Here is an 18,550-nt window from a genome sequence, read left to right as displayed (position 1 = left end):
CATTTTTTAGGATTTTAATATTTCAATTTTTTAAAAATGGTCAATTCTTCTCAAAATCCCTCTCCCTACAACTTTAACTTCTAAGTCAAGAATTCCCTTCTTTGTTGTAGGAGTTTGTTAAGATGGATAATCATTGCTCATGAGAACTTAGTGGATGCAAAGTTTCTAAGATTAATCCTTTGTCTATTTAAGGACTTAAAGTTTGATATTTTTGTTGATCATTTAGAATCTTTTGAACAATAGAACTTGAACTTTGATCATGTTGGTTTGTAATAATTTTATTAATTTTAGAGTTAAGATATTAGATGATAATGGTGGTTGAACACTTGATGACCTTTAAGGCCATGTTTGGTTTGAAGGAAAAGGTAGGGAAAGGAAAGGAAATGTAAGGAAATCTATACAAGGTTTGTAAATGTTTTCCTCCCTTTCCTTTCTTTTCCCTACTTTTTCCTTCAAACAAAACATAACCTAATAGTTAGTTATGTTTGATTTGAATAATTGGTTAATTATCCATTATGTTAATATTCATTTGTGAATTATGATAAATTGACCATACAAATTATAGGTTGGATAATCAATTATGTGTCAATGGTGATAGTCCTTTTCATTTATAAATTTGATCAATTGTTCATACATAATACAAGTTGGATAAATGGATAATAGTTAAGTGTCCATGGTAATCATTTGTAAATTTGATCCATTGATCATACAAATTATAGGTTGGGTAATTATTTAATTTGTGATCACTACAGGTAATTAGATCAGACTAATGGTAATATTCATGTTGTGATCATATGGTTATATAGATTACAAGTTAGAATTTGTGCCAGATCAAATTTATGATAATTCATTTGTGACTAAGGAAATTAGAGGTTAAAATTTGTATTATATCAGATTGGTGATAATATTCATTTGTGTGCATTGTTTTTTTTTCTGAATTATTCATTTGTATTTGTGACCATACAAATTAGGCCTCATTCTTTTCTGGTAAAAATGGGTGAAGGGGGGGGGGGGTAAATGGGTGGATCCTATGGAATTGCAATAATCTTGCACTCAGCCACTGGTACAATGGGGCCCATGGAAAAACATTTTTTAAGAGAGTATTGGTTAATTACCTAGGTAAACCACCTTGTGAAAACTCAAATCACATGGATTCTTATGCCTTATTTGGGGAACATTTTGCCCAACTAAACGCTATATTTATGAGTACTTGAGCAATGTTTCCCTAGGAATCATTTGCTCGGGGAAACACGCTACTCGAGTCATGCAAAATAGATAAGGCTTTAGTAAATTTGTGCTAGACCAAATTGCTGAATTACATGGTAAATTTGTACCATATTAGTTTGAATGAAATCAAATTGAATTGAATCATTAGATATTCAATTCAGAACTCTTTCAATTAAATCGAATTGAATATTTACTAAAGAATGTTTGAAAAATAATCTGAGTAGTACACGAATCAGGGAAGAATCTAACAAATTTGAATTATATAAATTTTTTATTGAATCAAATTCAAATATACTATGTTCTAATTTATGATCCGATCCAACTATTTGCACTCCTACCAAACAACTATGTCTTACACGTGGGCAAATGTAAGCCTTTGATTCCATAGTTTCGAAGATCTTGATACTAAGAATTGTTATTCCTATGGGTGAGCATGGGTCAGTTTAGTTTGGTACCATGGCATAACTTGGAATGTAAGGGTCGGTTACATTCTAGCCTTGGCGGTTTCACGGTTTTAGGGTCAACCCGTAGAATTTGTTTGTTCTTTGCTCACCCTTCAAACAAAGTTCTTTATTTTTTAGGAAAAACTTAATTTTTAATAAATATAATATATGGTATAAAACTTATGTTATCTTTATTAATAAATTATGTACTACAGTATGTAGATTATTATAATATATTAATATATAGTTCAAAACTTATCACTATAATTTAAATTTTGTAAATATTAACTTTTTACATTACTTATTATACACATTCAAATATTAGAATAAAACAAATGATTAAGGCAGTGTTTGGCATTAGTGTCATTTTTTGAGAAAATGATGCCATATAGGCGCCATGTCAGAGAAAACGGTGCTGGGAACAACGAAAGGCCGTTTGGTTATGTTTTTCCAAAAAATGGGGACAAAACGACCACGCCTTGGAAATCGGGAAGACATTGTTGGAAGCAATGAGAAAATTGACGTTTTCCCAAATTACTTACCCTTGTTACTAACAATGACATGATGAGGTGATTACATGGCATCTAATGTGGCACAACTTTGAACTGATATGGTGCATCTTAATGCACCACAAAATTTGTTTCTCACCTATTAAACAAACCCTAACATGGTTTGTTTTCTTCCCATTGCTATTGCTCTCTCAGTCCGCAACAGACGTCAAACTCATTGCTAGAGGTCGGACTTGTGTCGTTTTTAGCCGTTGAAGGCCTGACTTCTTCGTCTTCAGCTACTAGAGGTCAAGCTGCTATGTTCAAACCATTTGTCTTCTCTTTGGAACCGCTGAGGTCAGGCTGTTGTCATTGTTCTCCCAGTCAGTAGTAAACGTCGAACTCATCGTTGGAGGCCGGACTTCTTATTGTTTTCACCCACCAGAGGTCAGGCTACTATGTTCAGACCATTTTGTCTTCTCTTTGGAATCACCAAGGTCAAGCTGTTGTGTTTAGACCATTTGTCGTTTTCAGCCGTTGGAGGCCAGACTTCTTTCTACTGTTGTTTTTAGCCGTCATAGTTTCTATTATGGCTATTTCTGTATCATCAATTAGAGGAAGATAGCATATACACATGAGAAGCACTAGATAATGGGTACCGGGGCGGAAAATGGACATGAAAGCATTAATACCAAATAGAAGGCGGTGCTGTTTTTTGGGAAAACATCTTACCTAGCAACTTTGTTTCCAAACAAAAAAATAAAAAAAGCAAAAATGGTGCTTACAACTTTCCCAACAACGATGCTAAACACCTACTAAATCATTTAAGTAACTTAATGGTCAAGTGAGATCATAACCTTTATAACCATGAATGCCAAGGTTCAAATCTTCACATCCTCAAAAATAGTTTAAGATTTATTTCAAGGCAAGTTGGGTTCTAAGACTGATTCCACCAAGGCCAATTAAGACCAGTCATTCGATTGGTTTAGCTAAGATAAACCCTTAACCTGGAAATGGATTGAGTGTAGCCCAATTCCAACAATTTGAAACCAGGGTCCAAGTCGGTTCAACACTGACTACTTATTCCAATCCAACGGGTATCTATAACTTACATATCATGAATTTTCTAAGAATAGAGGATAGAAGAGAGAAGAGGAGGAGAAGAAGAAGATAATAAGGGAAATTTTCTAAAATTCACCCCGAGTTTTCAGCATTTCTCTTAAACTCACCACAACTTTTCAAAATGTCTAAAACTCACTATGTCAGTAAGCTTTTATTTTCCAAAACTCACTTTCCGTTGGTGCACCATTAATGCTTCTTAATAGAGGCTTCCACGTGAGCATAAATAACAATTTTCATGACCAAATTACCCTTAAATGGCAAGTTAGAGGAAAAGGGTGCACCATTATCCAATCTTTATATTATTTGAGTTTTTTTGTCTTTTTCAGTTTTTAATTTTTTTTTGTCTTTTTTTTTTGCATTTTTAGTGTTTTGTTATAATTTCAAATATTTTTTATAATTTTTGTTTTTTACATTTTTCTATTTTTGTTATTTATTTGTGATTTATGTGTTTTTCTATACTTTTTGATATTTTTCTACAATTTTTATTTTCTGATTTTGTTTTTCAATTTCTATAGTTTCTATAATTTAAAAATAATTTTTTATTTTGTTTGCAATTTTTATATTTTTTGTAATTTCTATGTTTTTATGTATTTTATATTTGAAAATAATTTTTAAACTTTTTCCTTTCTTTTATTAAAATAATAATATATTAACACATGCCAGCCTATTTAACTTAAGTTAGTGATAGGATGAGTTTTAGACATTTTGAAAAGTTATGGAGAGTTAAAGAGAAATGCGAAAAACTAATGGTGAATTTTAGACAATTGAAAGAAAGGACAGCGAAACAGAGAGAGAAGAAGAGAGTCCGCATCTCCACCCCATCACCTCACGCCCCACACGCCGAGCGTCCGCCACCTGTCCTTCCGCACGCGGTCGGCATTCCCGCGTGTTAGCCCAAAACCGAGTCAAAACCCTCATTGCTTTTACGTGAAGAGCTTTCACTCTTCTCGTATACTTGCTTTATGATTGGATTACACATTGCTTCTACCTCCTTCAACTTCTCTTCGTAATCATCCTCCGCACTCTGGTTATCGTCCAACCACTCCAGCACCATGTCCCTGAGGAACATGACCCTAGTCTTGGACCAATTGCTGTTTTCTCCCTAAGATCTGATGTAGTTGGAGAGAATTGAGTTTGGTTCGCTTTCTATACCCTTAAGTAACTGCTCTTTCTTGTGCAAGATAAGATCCACAATGCAGCCATCCGCCGTTTCCCATACCTTAGCCAACTTCCTCTCTGGCCCAACCCTCAACAATTGCAGCAGTCTCCACAGAGACTTTGGCGTCGAAAGCCCGAAAAGTATGGCTTCTTGATCATCATCAATGGCCTGCGAAAGCACGTCGTAAGGGAAATCTTCATAAAGACCCCCCACCCAAATCTTTGCCGGAGATGGTAATGTTAATGACGTCGAAGGTGAACCGCATGATCAGTTCATGCAAATCAAGGGTAGAGACTTCCCTGGCCGCACGAGCTAGCAGGGGTAGAAGCTTCTCGTCGACCACCTTTTGGAGCGTGTCATTGACGAATCTTTGGAACTGGATCGTACTGAAGATGGATTTTGCAGTCGTCTTCTTGAACAAATCCATGTTCAGCTTTTCAAATCTCGCCCTCGTCAATGGCTCCGAGAAATCGACGCCATCAAAAGGGATTCGTTCTCGACGCGGACTTGGTGCTAGCTGCTCAGTGCTCGCTTGGAGCGTTTGCACTCCCAACAGAGCTTTGTTGTCCTTGCTGATGTCCTTCTTATACTTCTTGATGAAGTAGTTCATCACTCTATGGTCGAAGTCTTCTCCTCCCAAGTGGGTGTCTCCGCTGGTAGCGAGCACCTTGAATACACCATTGTCGATTGTCGTCAAGATGCTGACATCGAAGGAGAATATCTGGTCAAGCTGAGCTCACCGGAGCAGTCGCCGCTGCCGGAGAAGGAGAGCTCGAGTGAGGGGAGAAGAGCGGAGTCAGCGGAGGCCAGTTCAAGCATGCGGAAATATAGAAATGAGTAAATGGGGGGTTTTGATTCGGTTTTGGGCTAACACGCGGGAATGCCGATCACGTGTGGAAGGACAGATGGTGGACACTCGGCGTGTGAGGCGAGAGGCGGTGGGGCGGAGATGCGAATTCCCTTCTTCTCTCTCTGTTTCGCTCTCCTCTCTTTCAATTGTCTAAAGTTCATCACAAGTTTTTCGCATTTTTCTTAAATTCTTCACAACTTTATTAACAGATATTAATATATTACTATTTTAACAAAAACATGTTTAAAAAATATTTTTAAATATAAAATACATACAAATATAAAAAATATAAAAAATTATAAAAATTGCAAATAAAACAAAAAATTATTTTATAGAAATTGAAAAACAAAATCAAAAAATAAAAATTGTAGAAAAATATCAAAAATTATAAAAAACACATAAATCGCAAATAAATGACAAAAATACAGGAGAGCGAACGAGAGAGAGAGAGAGGGACAGATTTTATTTCAAGATAGAGAGAGAGAGAGAGGGACAGATTTTATTTCAAGATAGAGAGAGAGAGAGAGCGAAAGAGGGAGAAATGGCGTCGGCGGCGGGATCAAGTGCGGCGGTGCCGTTCTGGAGAGCAGCGGGTATGACGTACATTACGTACTCAAACATCTGCGCGTCACTAGTACGTAACTGCCTGAAAGAGCCATACAAGACAGAAGCTCTTACCCGGGAGAAGGTGCATTTCGCCGTTTCCAAGTGGGCCGACGGCAAACCCCAGAAACCCAGTAAGATCCATTCTCACTTTCTTCTTCAAATCCCTTCTTTTCCTCTTCTTTTCTTGATTCTTGTGTAGTGTGTATTCGGAATGAAATCTAATGTTCTGTTTGTGGATCTCTCTTTTAGTTTTACCCGAGATCATTTTGAAAATCTCATGCTGTCTGAATTGCGAGATTCCTGATTGTGTCGATGGGTTCTGATTTTCTTGTTTTCAATGGTTTTATGTGGTCTTTTCAGTTGATGGCATTATACAGAGATTGCTTTTCTTAGCATACTGATTAAACTTGGAACGAGTTTATAGTAAACTATTGAGGGGTTTGAATTAGTTGAATTGCTCTTCTGTTATTATGATATTGTGGCATATTTCTGGTGAAAGGAGTGATTCTACTCTGTGTATTGGTCGTGGAAAAATTATTGTCTGAGATAGGATGCAAATTTATAGGAACTTCCTGTAGATTGTCTGAGCCTATTTATGTATGAAAGGAAATTCCAGTCAAATTTGTGAGGTTTCGAAGTTCTTTGGATTTGACTCATGATGCAAGAAAGTATCTTTTAGCAAGAAATCTAAGTAAAATTGGGTTCCAAAGTTCTAGTTGTCGAAGGCTTCTCTTAAATAAGTGGTGGGGATTCTATATGTACAATTCTAACTCTTCTCTTTCATATTTCTTTTATCTTTTTAGTAAATATGCGTTTTCCTTTAGTTGATTCCAACCTGCATGAATCCTTCCAAGATCTTGAAATGGTGCTTCCTTGCGGGCTTATACCAACAGAATGGTGTCAGAGCTAGTAAATGCACCTCATTATGTTTTCTGACTTGCCCAATTTTGTTTTGAAAAAGGACAATCAGCATTTCCTCTTCAAACAAAAATTGTCTATGCCACATATATGCCATCCTAATTTTGCCTCCCCTCTCTTTAAAAATAAAAAAAATGCAAACTTTATCTGTTTTGAAAAAGGTTCTTTGTGTGTATTATTGTTGCCCATGTCTATTGACCGCAATTTTGTTATTGTTGGCTATCTAAAAAATTGAAGGAGATTGAGAGTAAAACTTCTGTGGTCAACATTTTCTCATAAAGTGTTGACACCTGAACATGCCATCTGACAAAAGTTCATGTGCATAAAAGTGCAAAAGTATCAGTAGTTGGACAACAACCCCGAATGGGATTCAACTAACATAAAAATACTATTAGATGGGAACTGTCTCCAAATGTGATCCTACTAGCAACTTGGTGAAGAATTTAAATTGAGGCTGATAAAAAGAAAAAAACTGTAAAAAAGGATTATTTTCTAGGCCTTGTCCAATTCTTTTTGTTTTATAGTTATGGCCCATGTGGCCACACTGTTGAAGTGCCTATGTCCTTCAAAAACATCTCAAAGAATTGGTCAGCAAATTTGAATTGCCATTACCATATGTTTTATTTAACATTCTCATTATTAGTTTTCAAACTGCTATGGAGATTGACTATTTTTTTTTGAAGCTGTTGTTACCATGTTTTATTCAATGTAGTCATTATTGGTTGTCAAACAACTATGAAGATCAACTTAAGGGATAAAATCACTATTGTGAGTCATGAAGTGGCTTCCAATAAAGAAATAGAGCAAAATACAGTGAAGCGAGCATTAAATAGATAAACGTTTGTTTAAGTTTTAAGGTTGATGATGTGGATTGGAAGGAGTTTCAATACACAAAATGGAAGAAAGCGCACAATGAAGATCATATCCAAAATTGAAGTCCATGGTTCAAAGGGCTGAGTTCTTGGTTTGTCAATGAAGAAGACTCTATTTTTGTTGAAGATATAGGCAAGTCCTTTTTTTAACGGGGGATAGTAAAAAGCAGTTAGGTCCTTAGGAACTCAGGAATTTATAAAAACTTGAAAGGTTCTTTCTGTCAGATTTATTTTAGAACAGAGAATTTTTAGTCAAATTTGTAAATTTCTAAAGTTCTGGGGACTAGCTCTAGAATTTGACTATAGATCTATACTTTCTTGGTTCCATTGAGTATAGGAAGTTGAAGTATGACATTCAGTAGAGTAGAGTTGTACTTATTCAAGGTTTCTAGAATATAGAGTAGTTGGTCCTTACATATAAATTTGAAAAGGCAGGTCAGTATTATGCATACATTCAAGAGAGTATCCCCTAGTAAGAAACTAAGTAAGATTGATTCCGAAATTCTAATTACGAAAGGTTTATCTATTGTGGGAGCTCCATATGAAACCCTTGTGTCATATAACTCTAAGTCTCTAACTCTTATTCATATTTCTCAACTTCTTTGTTAATTGGTTTTATTCATATGTATTTTATTGTTTAGGAGTTTTATCCAGGTATTGCCATGCATGCATCCTTCCAAGATCCTAGGTTAGCACATTCTTACACCAATAGAATGAGAAAATGTTGGCCATCAAAATTCCTTTCTCAATCTCATTCCATTTTTTAAACAAATAACCATTAATACCATTCTGTTGGTACAAGAAAGTGCCAGCCTAGGAGCTTGGAAAGATGTGGACATGGACTTTTTTACCCTGTTCTTGGGTCTTTACAGCCCACTTTGGTCTCCCATGGAGCTCCCAACATGTGTCACGTGTATGTCTTGAACGACGGCTGTGGGTGCAGAACAACTTATCCTTATCATCAGCTTTCCTAGAATCATTTTTCTTTCCCATATTATTTCCACCCATTGCAGCTAATGCTACCTGTTCCCCCCCCCCCCCCCCCCCCCCAACATGTGTCACGTGTATGTCTTGAACGACTGCAGGTGCACAAGACCAGTCCTCACACCAGTACTACTTCTAATAGTCACAATTAAGTTACAAAACTCCACACACTGCTTCTGAAAACATGTAAACACTACTGAAGGGCTACTTGCAGCAAATAAACAGTCCAGAAAGAAGAAGTATACTGCTGTAAACTCCACATTTCACATACCAATTTAAAAACAGTACATACCTGGACAAAGGGGATCACACACCCCTGTATGAAGGTACAAAAACACAACTAGGCCTTCACAGCATCAGCCCAAAGGTAGAAAAGGAAGCTTCACAGCATCGGCCTCCTCCAACTAGGGTTACCTTGGTGCTACGACCAAGGAAGGACCCAAAAGAAGCGACAAATGGTATTTCTGATCAGTCCGATTAGATTTTTTTTTCACAGTCCAAGAAATCTGATGCCTGGGTTGAATGGATACTTCTCAGCAGAAAACACAACTCCTATTGCCCAGAGTTGTGCTTTGGTACCATGTAATCTTACAAGAAAAGAGGAAGAAGAGAGGAGAGAAGAAAGGAGAAGAAAAGAGGAAGAAAAAAATATGTGAAAGTTAAAAGTATTGTGCTGGCGGCGCTCAGCATCTATTTTATCTTAATGTGTTATAACAAAATAAAGAATAAAGAAATTACAAGTAGGTGCCTGGCGGCACACCTAAAAATAAAGAAAAGAACATGCTGACGGCATTCTAACAGCAGAAATAAAAAAACTTATATCTAAAAACATGTAATAAGGGAGATAAGACAGTTGATGGGGGAGTTGGAGGCTACTTTTACTTGGGTACAATGATCAGAAAGCTGACACATTAGCTAAGCAAGGGGTGCAGAGGGAACATCCATCTTGGGCTCAAAGCCTCAAACGTAATGTAAATGGAAGAAAAGGAGGCCATTATTGTGATCTGGCCATTGTTGGGGATGCACACATAGAAAATACTACATTCTTTCTTATTTATAATAAAAACTTTTCAGTTACTGGATAAGAAAATACTGTCATTTGTATTTCGTTAAGGGATTTTTTTTGCCATAAAAATGGGGTTGGCAGAAATATGGATGCTGAGGTGGATGAGTGGAAAAACTAGAAAAGATAGGATCAGAAATGAACTTATTCATGAGACTAAAAAAAGAAAGAAGTAAACTTATTCCAAGAAACCTACTAGTAGCTACAGTAGGCGATAAAATGAGGGAAAGTAGAGTAAGATGGTTTGGGCATGTCAGAGGAGAGCATCTATAGCAACAGCCATAATAAGTGATCTCTTACATATTGAAGGGGCTAGAGGAACAAGGGACAGACCAAAAAGGATATTGGCTGAAGTGGTGAGAAATGATATAAGGGTCCGTAGTTTAACAACGGAAATAATATTGAACTGAATGGAATGGCGGAACAGGACTCATCTAGCCCTATAGCTGGGATAAGGCTTAGATGGTGATGATTATTTTTTTTTTGGTAATTTTAGGAAAAAGTAAAATAAAAAATTGAGATGGTAAAACTGTACTTTGTGTTTTATAAATGATGGCACTTTTATCAATTTGGAGGCAAAGCTAATGCTTTGTTGTTAAGGACAACTTGGTAAAATGCTTATTTTTGTCTACGAGGCTATTTGATAACAGCTGAAGTGGTAGAACTGAATGGCGTATTGCTTTGTCTTTTAGTGGATAAACCACCAAGGAGTGGTGGTGGTTATGTAGTCAAGGCTGAAATAATGGCTTTATACAAGGAATAGCAATACGGATTGCTGTTAGGAATTCGGTAAATGGTTTTAGGGATTTGGGAATTGAAGGAGATTCTTTTAGGGATAGACAAGATCAGCCAGGTCAAATGAAGGTTTATTCTAGGAGGTGGAGGAGAAGGCCACATCAGCCTAACGACCAGACCGACTAAGTTTGCAAGCTGTGATTGAATTAGTTAGTCAAGTTGCAAGGCTGTTATGAATAGGTTACAGTAGTTACATGTAGTTGAGCAAATGTATAAAAGAATGATTGTATTCTGAATTGAAATAAGGAAACATCTGTGTCATTTCTCTCATTCTCACCTCTTTGTTCTTGAAGGAGGAAGCTCCACCTCGAAGAGGAGCCTAAGTTGGGCAAATTCCCAACATTTTGGAATCAGTGCAAGGATACCTGAAGTAGTTAAGATGTCTAGTATGTGAGCTGGGATGCTGGATGATAGAGTAAATTGGATGGAGGTGCAACTCCACAAAATGTTTAATGATCTTCTGGAGCTCAAACAGGCAATAGCAGCAGTGATGGTGCAATTGGAGAAGCAATCCATCAAAGGAAGTCGTGGAAGTGAGCAAGAAGGGAGTAGTCGGGAACAAGATGGCGCCATGGCGGTTGATGAGGCAGATTGGTAGGGAGAATGATAGCAAAATTGGATTTTCCAAATTACTCAGGTCATGTTCCTATCCCATGGATCTTTAGGGAAGAACGATACTTTGGATATCATGAAACGCCTAGCCAACCAAGAGTCCCCATAGCCTCCTTTCACCTGGAAGGTGAGGCCATTATGTGGTTCCAATGGTTCTATCAATCCCATCCCCAAGTTTCTTGGGCTGATTTTATAGAAACCCTATGTGTTAGGTTTTGACCGACATGATTCGATGACCATGACGAAGCTCTGTCCAACTCAAGAAAATTGGGTCTGTGAGGGGCTACCAGTTGGAGTTTGAGAAGTTGTCGATGAGGGTGCAAGGATGGCCTGAGAAAGCCCTTGTTGCTTTATCAATGACCTAAAGGAAGAAATTAGAGTTGAGGTCAAAGCTTTCCAACTGGCGATAGTGGGACTCACCAGGTTGCAAGAAGAAAGACTTTACTGTCTTAAAAGGATGAATTGATCCACCCTTTTTGAGAACTCAGCTGAACCAATTGGTTCTCCCTTGACTGAACCAGACTAGGCAACCACCAATCCTTAAAAACTCTCCTAGGCCTAACTCGTGAGATGAAGGGCCCATCTAGCCCAAGTCAAACGCCTTAATCCTTGCAGCAGTACCTTTCAGGAAATTATCTTGGGTCAAACTACAGGCCTACAGAGACCAGATTCTCTGTTACAATTGCAATAAGAAGTTTGGTCCAGGCCACAAGTGTAAGGTCCAACAACTGTTTTACTGCAGATGTAACAGAAAATGGGTTAAGCCCACCTCAGATATCCTTACATGCCCTTACAAGCCTTACATCATTCTAAACTATGATGGTGAAGGGACCATTATTGGGTGGACTGGTTTTGGTATTGATAGACGGTAGAAGTAAATTTTGTGACCCAACTCACAGCCAAACAAGTGGCCTAGTCATCCAAGATGTTACCCTACTTGCTGTCCACGTGGCAAGTGGCAACCAGATCTGGTGTGACAGTGTGTGCAAACATTTATCCCTCAAGCTACAAGGACAGTCTTCATAGTTGATCTACATCCACTGGACTTCAGTGAAGCTAATTAGGTTTTAGGGGTCTAGTGGCTAAAGCAGTTAGCACCCATGATTTATGACTGGTCACAACTGACCATGGACTTCTGTATAAACGAGGTAGCATACCTATTGGAGGGCTTGGTAGCAGGGGCTCCACAACTTGAAGGGTGGAAGACATTACTCAAGAGTCATGCTAAGGGGGTAACCAGCATATTTTTATGCACCTGGGCTTGGACCCAGCCAGCCCCTTTCTCACAACAGCCACTGATTAAGCAATCAATCAAGAGGCCCATCAAGCTCTTGCAATCCTATTCAGATATTTTTGAAGAGTCCAAGGAGTTAGCACCATCTTGGCCCATGGATCACTGTATTGAAATAATGCCAAGAGCACCACCAACCAATGTTAAGCCGTATCATTACTAACATTTTCAAAGAGAAGAAATGGAGATGATTGTATAGGAGTTACTGGACAAGAAATTCATCCAACCCAAATCCAGTCCATATTCAGCGCCAGTACTCCTAGTAAAAAAAGATAGATCATGGAGATTCTGTGTTGATTACCAGGCTTTAACCCAGAGTGCGGTTAAAGACCATTTCCCAATACTTCTCATTGATGAGTTTATGGATGATTTGCAAGCTGCCATAGTATTCTTTAAACTTGATTTGATGTCAGGTTATGATCAAATAAGAATGCACACAGCTGATGTGCCCAAACCAGCCTTCCAAACACATGACGAGCATTTTGAATTCCTTGTTCATGCTGTTTGGCTTGAAAAATGTGCCATCCACATTCCGGGCCATCATGAATGAAGTATTTCAACCTCATTTGTATTGCTTTGTTTTTGTTTTTTCGATGGTATACATGTCTACAGTGCAGATTGGACCTCCCATTTGCAACATCTATCCATCACACTGGTCTTACTACACCAACACAAATTATTCTCTAAGGAATCAAAAGTGTGTATTTGGGCCACATAGTGGGGGCGGGTCAGGTCATGACACCCTAACAAATTCAAGTGCATCAGACAATGGTTCACTCCTATATCTTTGAAGGCACTTAGGGGGTTTTTGGGCTTTACAGGATACCATAGATGGTTGATTCCTCAATATGGGCTCCTAGCAGCACCCCTTACACAATTGTTGCACAATAATAGCTTCCAATGGTCTCCCCCAGGCCCAAGGGGCTTTTGAAGAATTAAAACATGCAGTGTCTACACCATTAACACTTTGTCTTTCCAATTTCTCAAAGCAGTTTGTCTTGGAATTGACACATCAGGGGGTGGTCTTGGGGCAGTGTTAATGCAAGACGGAAAACCCTTGGCCTATTTCAGTAAGTTTCTCTCCCCACATGCCCAGCCTCAGTCAGCTTATGGGAAGGAACTCATGGTTGTGGTTTTATCAGTGCAGAAGTGTTGAGCCTACCTTCTAGGCCATCAATTCATTATACGTACAAATCACAAGATTCTGAAATTTTTGTTGGAGCAAAAAATCCATACACCAGAGCAACAACGTTGGGCTCATAAACTGCTGGGGTGTGATTATATATTTGAATACTAACCTGGTGTGGTTAACATGGGTGGCCGGTGCACTCTCATGCATTGCTGAGTTTGCCCAGCTTGCCATGTGCATACCAGATTATCCATTGCTTGACAGTCTTAAGAAGGAAGCCCAAGAAGACCCGGTTCTCAGCAGGATCCATGAGAAGTGGGCTCAAGACCTATCTTCAGTCCCAGGCTATTCAGTCATTAACTCCCCTTTTTATAAAGGTGGGCTAGTTATTTTGGCCACGTCAGCGTATTTGCATGACATCCTCACTCTCTTCCATAGTTTTCCCATGGGAGGCCATTCTGGGGTCTTCAAAACATTTAAAAGATTGGCAACCCATTACTGCCGGGCTGGCACTTGGCATGCAGCGGACTATTAGGGACTTTGTTACATCCTACCACATCTATTGATTTTATCACTGAGTTACTTGTATCAAAAGGGAAATTTGTTCTCTTTATGGTCATGGACCAACTCTTAAACTATGGCCATTTCATCATCTTCATCCACCCATATATGACAATTGACAACCATGGTAGCTGAATAATTTGTGAGCAAAATCACATGACTTCATAGCACACTCAAAGCAATTGTTTCAGATCGTGATCCTGCATTCCCAAGTAACTTTTCGAAGGAGTACTTTAAACTTCAGGGGTCTGAGCTGAATCACTGTACGAGCTACCACCCTCAATTGGATGGTCAAACTGAGGTGTAATAGGTGCATTGAGACTTACCTCTTCTTTCCACGTCACAGCTGGCATGTCTCCATTTTGGGCCCTCAATGGCTGTGATTCACCACCAGTCCTACCATATGAAAGGGGATCTTCTGTCAATGCAACAGTAGATGAATGGCTAGCATCCAGCGATTATCTTCTTAGGGAGCTTAAGGCCCATTTGGTGCGGGCCTGACAGCTTATGAAACAGCATTATGACAAGAAGCATAGGCCCATTGAGTTTCAAGTGGGAGACGCTGCCTACCTGAAGCTGCTGCAACCATACAAGCAATCTTCAATGGCCCTTTGGTCTTGCCGTAAGTTTTCATGTTTCTATTGGCCCTTTTAAGTTCCTACAGTGCATCGGGCCTTTGGCATACAAGCTAGACCTCCCAGCCAACTCACATCTTCACCTGGTTTTCCATGTGTCATTCCTTAAGAAGGAAGTGAGTCCACCTAGTGTGCTTTCTCCCATGCTGCCTGACTTTACTGAAGATGGATGGATCCACTTGCAACCTAAGTCGGTGTTGGATTACTGCTGGGTGAAGAATGGGCGACTTTCACTAAAGAGACCTTAGTGAATTGGGTGCGCTTTCCAGCAGAAGAAGCTACTTGGGAACCATGTCAGGCCTTAGACAGCAGTTCCCTTAGCTGGGCCTTGAGGATGAGTGCCATCCTAAGATGGGGGGAGATGTTAAGGATGGAAAAGATCAGCCAGGGAAAATGAAGATTTATTCTAGAAGAAGATGGAGAAGGCCATGTCAGCATAACAGCCTGACTAGCCAAGTTGGCAAGTTGTGAATGAATTAGTTAGTCAAGTTGCAAAGCTGATATGAATAGGTTACAGTGGTTACATGTAGTTGAGCAAATGTATAAAAGAAGGATTGTATTCTGAATTGAAATAAGGAAACATTTGTGCCATTTCTCTCATTCTCACTTCTCTGTTCTTGGAGGAAACTCCACCTTGAGGAGCATGAGTTGGGAAGATTCCCAACAGATTCACAATTAGTCATATCCTGGACCAAACAAGTCAATTCAGCATGGAACTATAGACATTTCAGATAAGCTGACCTCCTAGGAAAGAGAATTAATTCTAAGTTCAGCCGGGTGAGAAGAACTGCAAACAGGATGGCAGATATATTAGCAAAAGCTGCAAAACAGGGGAGTTGACAGACCTCTTTTATTCTGGGCCAAAATGTAATCTGATATAACTAAGGCTGGTGGGAATATTCCAACAGTTGTACTACAAAAAAGGGCAGCCCAGTGTGCATGAGGCTCCCCCCAAATGCAGGGTCTGGGGAGGGGCAGATGTAAACAGCCTTACCCCTGCACATACAGAGAGGCTGTTTCCAAGATTTGAACCTGGTCACCCAGGTTGCAATGGAGCAACCCAACTGTTGCACCAAGGCCCACCCTCTTGTACTAAACCTCCGTTTTAATTAATTAATGAATTTTCTGTGCTGGTCAAAAATAAAAAAAAGAAGAATGTGTCCTAATCAATCCAACTTCAGCTTCAGCCATTAGGGAGCTTACAACCTCCTTAATTTCACTAAAAGACAAAGTAGCAAGTTGTTCAGTTCAGTCATTTCATCTGTTAACAAGTGGCCCCTTAATTTTGTCTTTTCTGTTAACAAAGCCCCTCTGGTTTTGTGGTCAAAGGGGATATAAGTTATTAGGTAAACCTGAGGGGTGGTTTAAGTAATTTACCTGTTTGAATATCTTGTGGAGTATGTTGTAGTTTATTGCTTGGAAAATGGTGGTAGAGAAATAGGGGTGGGATATGGTAGAAGTACATTTGGTACATGGTTGTGCTGTTTGCTAAGAATAAAAAAAAACATATTATTTGTTTATGCATGGATTTAAACTGAAGATAATTCACTGGGTTAAGACATTGGAGATCTTTATCGACTATTTTGTGGATGACTTTCTAGAGGGTGGGGAGGAATATCAGCATCATCTACATTAAAGGTGTCAGTGCAAGAAGTGTGGGCTATGTCCAGCTACAGCAAAATTGAATTGAACTTTAGTGGCAGCTCCTGCAATCCTGACCCCTATGCTATAGGGGGAGTCTTTAGAGATGGCAAGGGAGTGATAATGACTCTACTCTGGTCCAATAGGGGTAGCAGAATTGTTGACAGTGGAAGTGTCAGCTCTCCATCAAAGTTAGTATGTGCTGGATAGTAAACAATAGCGAGGGTCCTTAATCAGACAGGCGATAAGGGAAATTAGGAGGCTAGCAAAAGAGGTTGAGAGTTGAGGCCACTTTTAAGTGGGTCAACAGGTGAGCAAATGCACTGACAGATGCTTTAGCAAAGCAAGGGGTGACAAGGGAGCAATTATTTTAGGACAATTTGTACTCATAAGATATATGTGGGGGTTGGTTTGGGCTATGAGCCATGTACCATTTAATTTTTTCAATTAATTCAAGTTTATTAGCGATTAAGCTATCAGAGATGGTTATGAGGAGAAGCAGAGTATTTCATGGGCACCAAGGTTTAGGTGCATCCTTAATGACTGAGGGATGCAAAAGATTAAAGAATACATCCCTAAACTACAGTAGAGGGAACACAATTTGGATTTGGGAACCTGATGGAATCTTCACAGTTCAGGTTCACTCTATTTTAAGGTGGCTACAATTAACAACTAGAGTAGACTATTTTTCATCAAGGCAGATTTGGAGTCAGTGTGGCATTCATGGTGTATGTGGAAACTCATAGGAACTGCTTATCAATGCTGTAGCTTATGTGTAGAGGAATGCAAATGGATACATAATGTTGAATGTGTGGAGTGGTTGAGGAAAAAGCACAACTATTTTATGGAAAGCAGATACTACCATTTGGTGGTGTTTATCAATTCAAAAGGAGTTCAGGGAAGTGTCATATACAGATCTTTTGAATCACAACCTTTTATGGATAGTACAGTGAGAACTAATTTTTTCTCAGTACTTGAGCATATGTGGTCTCTCAATGTATGGTCTTGTACACATGGGTTCATTTTATACAAAAGTACACTTTTTGGATGAAATATACCATATCAATTAATAAAAGCATTACCTATAGCTATAGTTTTGCCAATGTTTTTTAGTTTTTAAGTGATTCTTTTAAACAATACTAGCATTATGGGCCTTGTCCATTGCAAAGGCCTTAAATCACAAAAGAACAAAATTGAGCACCTCATAACCCCATAAGCTTTGTGGATTTGCACAGAATCACCAATCTTCCAGTTAGGATTCCTTTTTTCTTTCTTTCTTTTTTTCCGACAGGGGGGGGGGGGTGAGGCAAAAACATGGGGATCATTTGGTGCTACCATACATCCTGATAATCACAAAAGCTAGCATTTGCCTTTTATTTCACCCACACAGAGAAGGGAAGGAGGGATGAAGCTTGTAGACTCTGATTATCAATTTTATGATCCCTTTTTCTTTTCCTTCATTGGCAGCATATGTACTATGTGAATACCATTATAATGCATGTACACCTCTGTTTAATGTATGCATGTTCTATTCTATTATTCTTGGTACTTCTATATATAGTCTATGATTTAATTGTGTTCTACCATTTGTTTGATACAATAGTTCCGTTATTAATCCTTTCATGTGGTTTTCATTAGCTATTCGTTCAGATACACCTGAAGAATGAGCGGAGGCAGCTGGTGGCTCAACTGTTTGCTGGAGTGGAGGGTTGTGTGTCTCAATGGGGCTTCCTGTTTCTATTAGAACACTGGGTTTATTCTTCTTTTGGTAAGATTTTATGTTCCCAGACAATGGTGGCATTTCTTTTTTGGTTGTTCAAGTGGGAATTACACTGTAATAAGGTAACTGCAATTATCATACTTGGAATTAATCAATCTTTTCTCATTATCCAATGAAATGTGGATGAATTGTTTAGGGGCTTGGACCATTTCGCAGGAGAAAGCATGGTTTTGGTGTGACTCGTATGCACAAATTAGTCTTATGTAACTTGTAACTTGTAAATTGGGCTGTGGTGCCCGCGGCCTGGCCCAATGGTCCATGGGCCGTGCCATGGCCTAGCACGATTGTATGGGCCGATGGGCCGTGCTGGACTTGGAGTTTCAGGTCAGCGGGTCGGGTTGGCATGGCTTGTACTGTCATGCCATGCCACTAGT

At 38.9% G+C, this 18,550-nt stretch overlaps 1 protein-coding gene across 1 annotated transcript; it reads left to right on the top strand.

The window, feature by feature from the left end:
• The first annotated feature begins 5,709 nt into the window (after window positions 1–5,709).
• LOC148843675 (ATP synthase subunit epsilon, mitochondrial) lies at window positions 5,710–18,311 on the top strand. The gene is made up of 2 exons (XM_088958373.1): window positions 5,710–6,026; window positions 18,035–18,311. The coding sequence occupies exons 1-2, from the start codon at window positions 5,831–5,833 to the stop codon at window positions 18,061–18,063; spliced, it is 225 nt and encodes a 74-aa protein (XP_088814499.1). The 5' UTR covers window positions 5,710–5,830; the 3' UTR covers window positions 18,064–18,311.
• The last annotated feature ends 239 nt before the right edge of the window (window positions 18,312–18,550 follow it).

The sequence above is a fragment of the Nelumbo lutea genome, chromosome 8 (assembly GCF_056320005.1).
Source record: "Nelumbo lutea isolate HS-2025 chromosome 8, American lotus-T2T, whole genome shotgun sequence".
NCBI classification, from domain to species: domain Eukaryota; kingdom Viridiplantae; phylum Streptophyta; class Magnoliopsida; order Proteales; family Nelumbonaceae; genus Nelumbo; species Nelumbo lutea.
The sequence above is the reverse complement of the archived record's forward strand: the minus strand, read 5'-3'. Positions and strand labels throughout refer to the sequence as shown.

Coding starts and splice junctions, on each gene's coding strand:
- LOC148843675 (XM_088958373.1), top strand. CDS start 5,831: ATGGCGTCGGCGGCGGGATCAAGTGCGGCGGTGCCGTTCTGGAGAGCA. Junction 6,027..18,034: donor CGGCAAACCCCAGAAACCCA/GTAAGATCCATT, acceptor GGTTTTCATTAG/CTATTCGTTCAGATACACCT.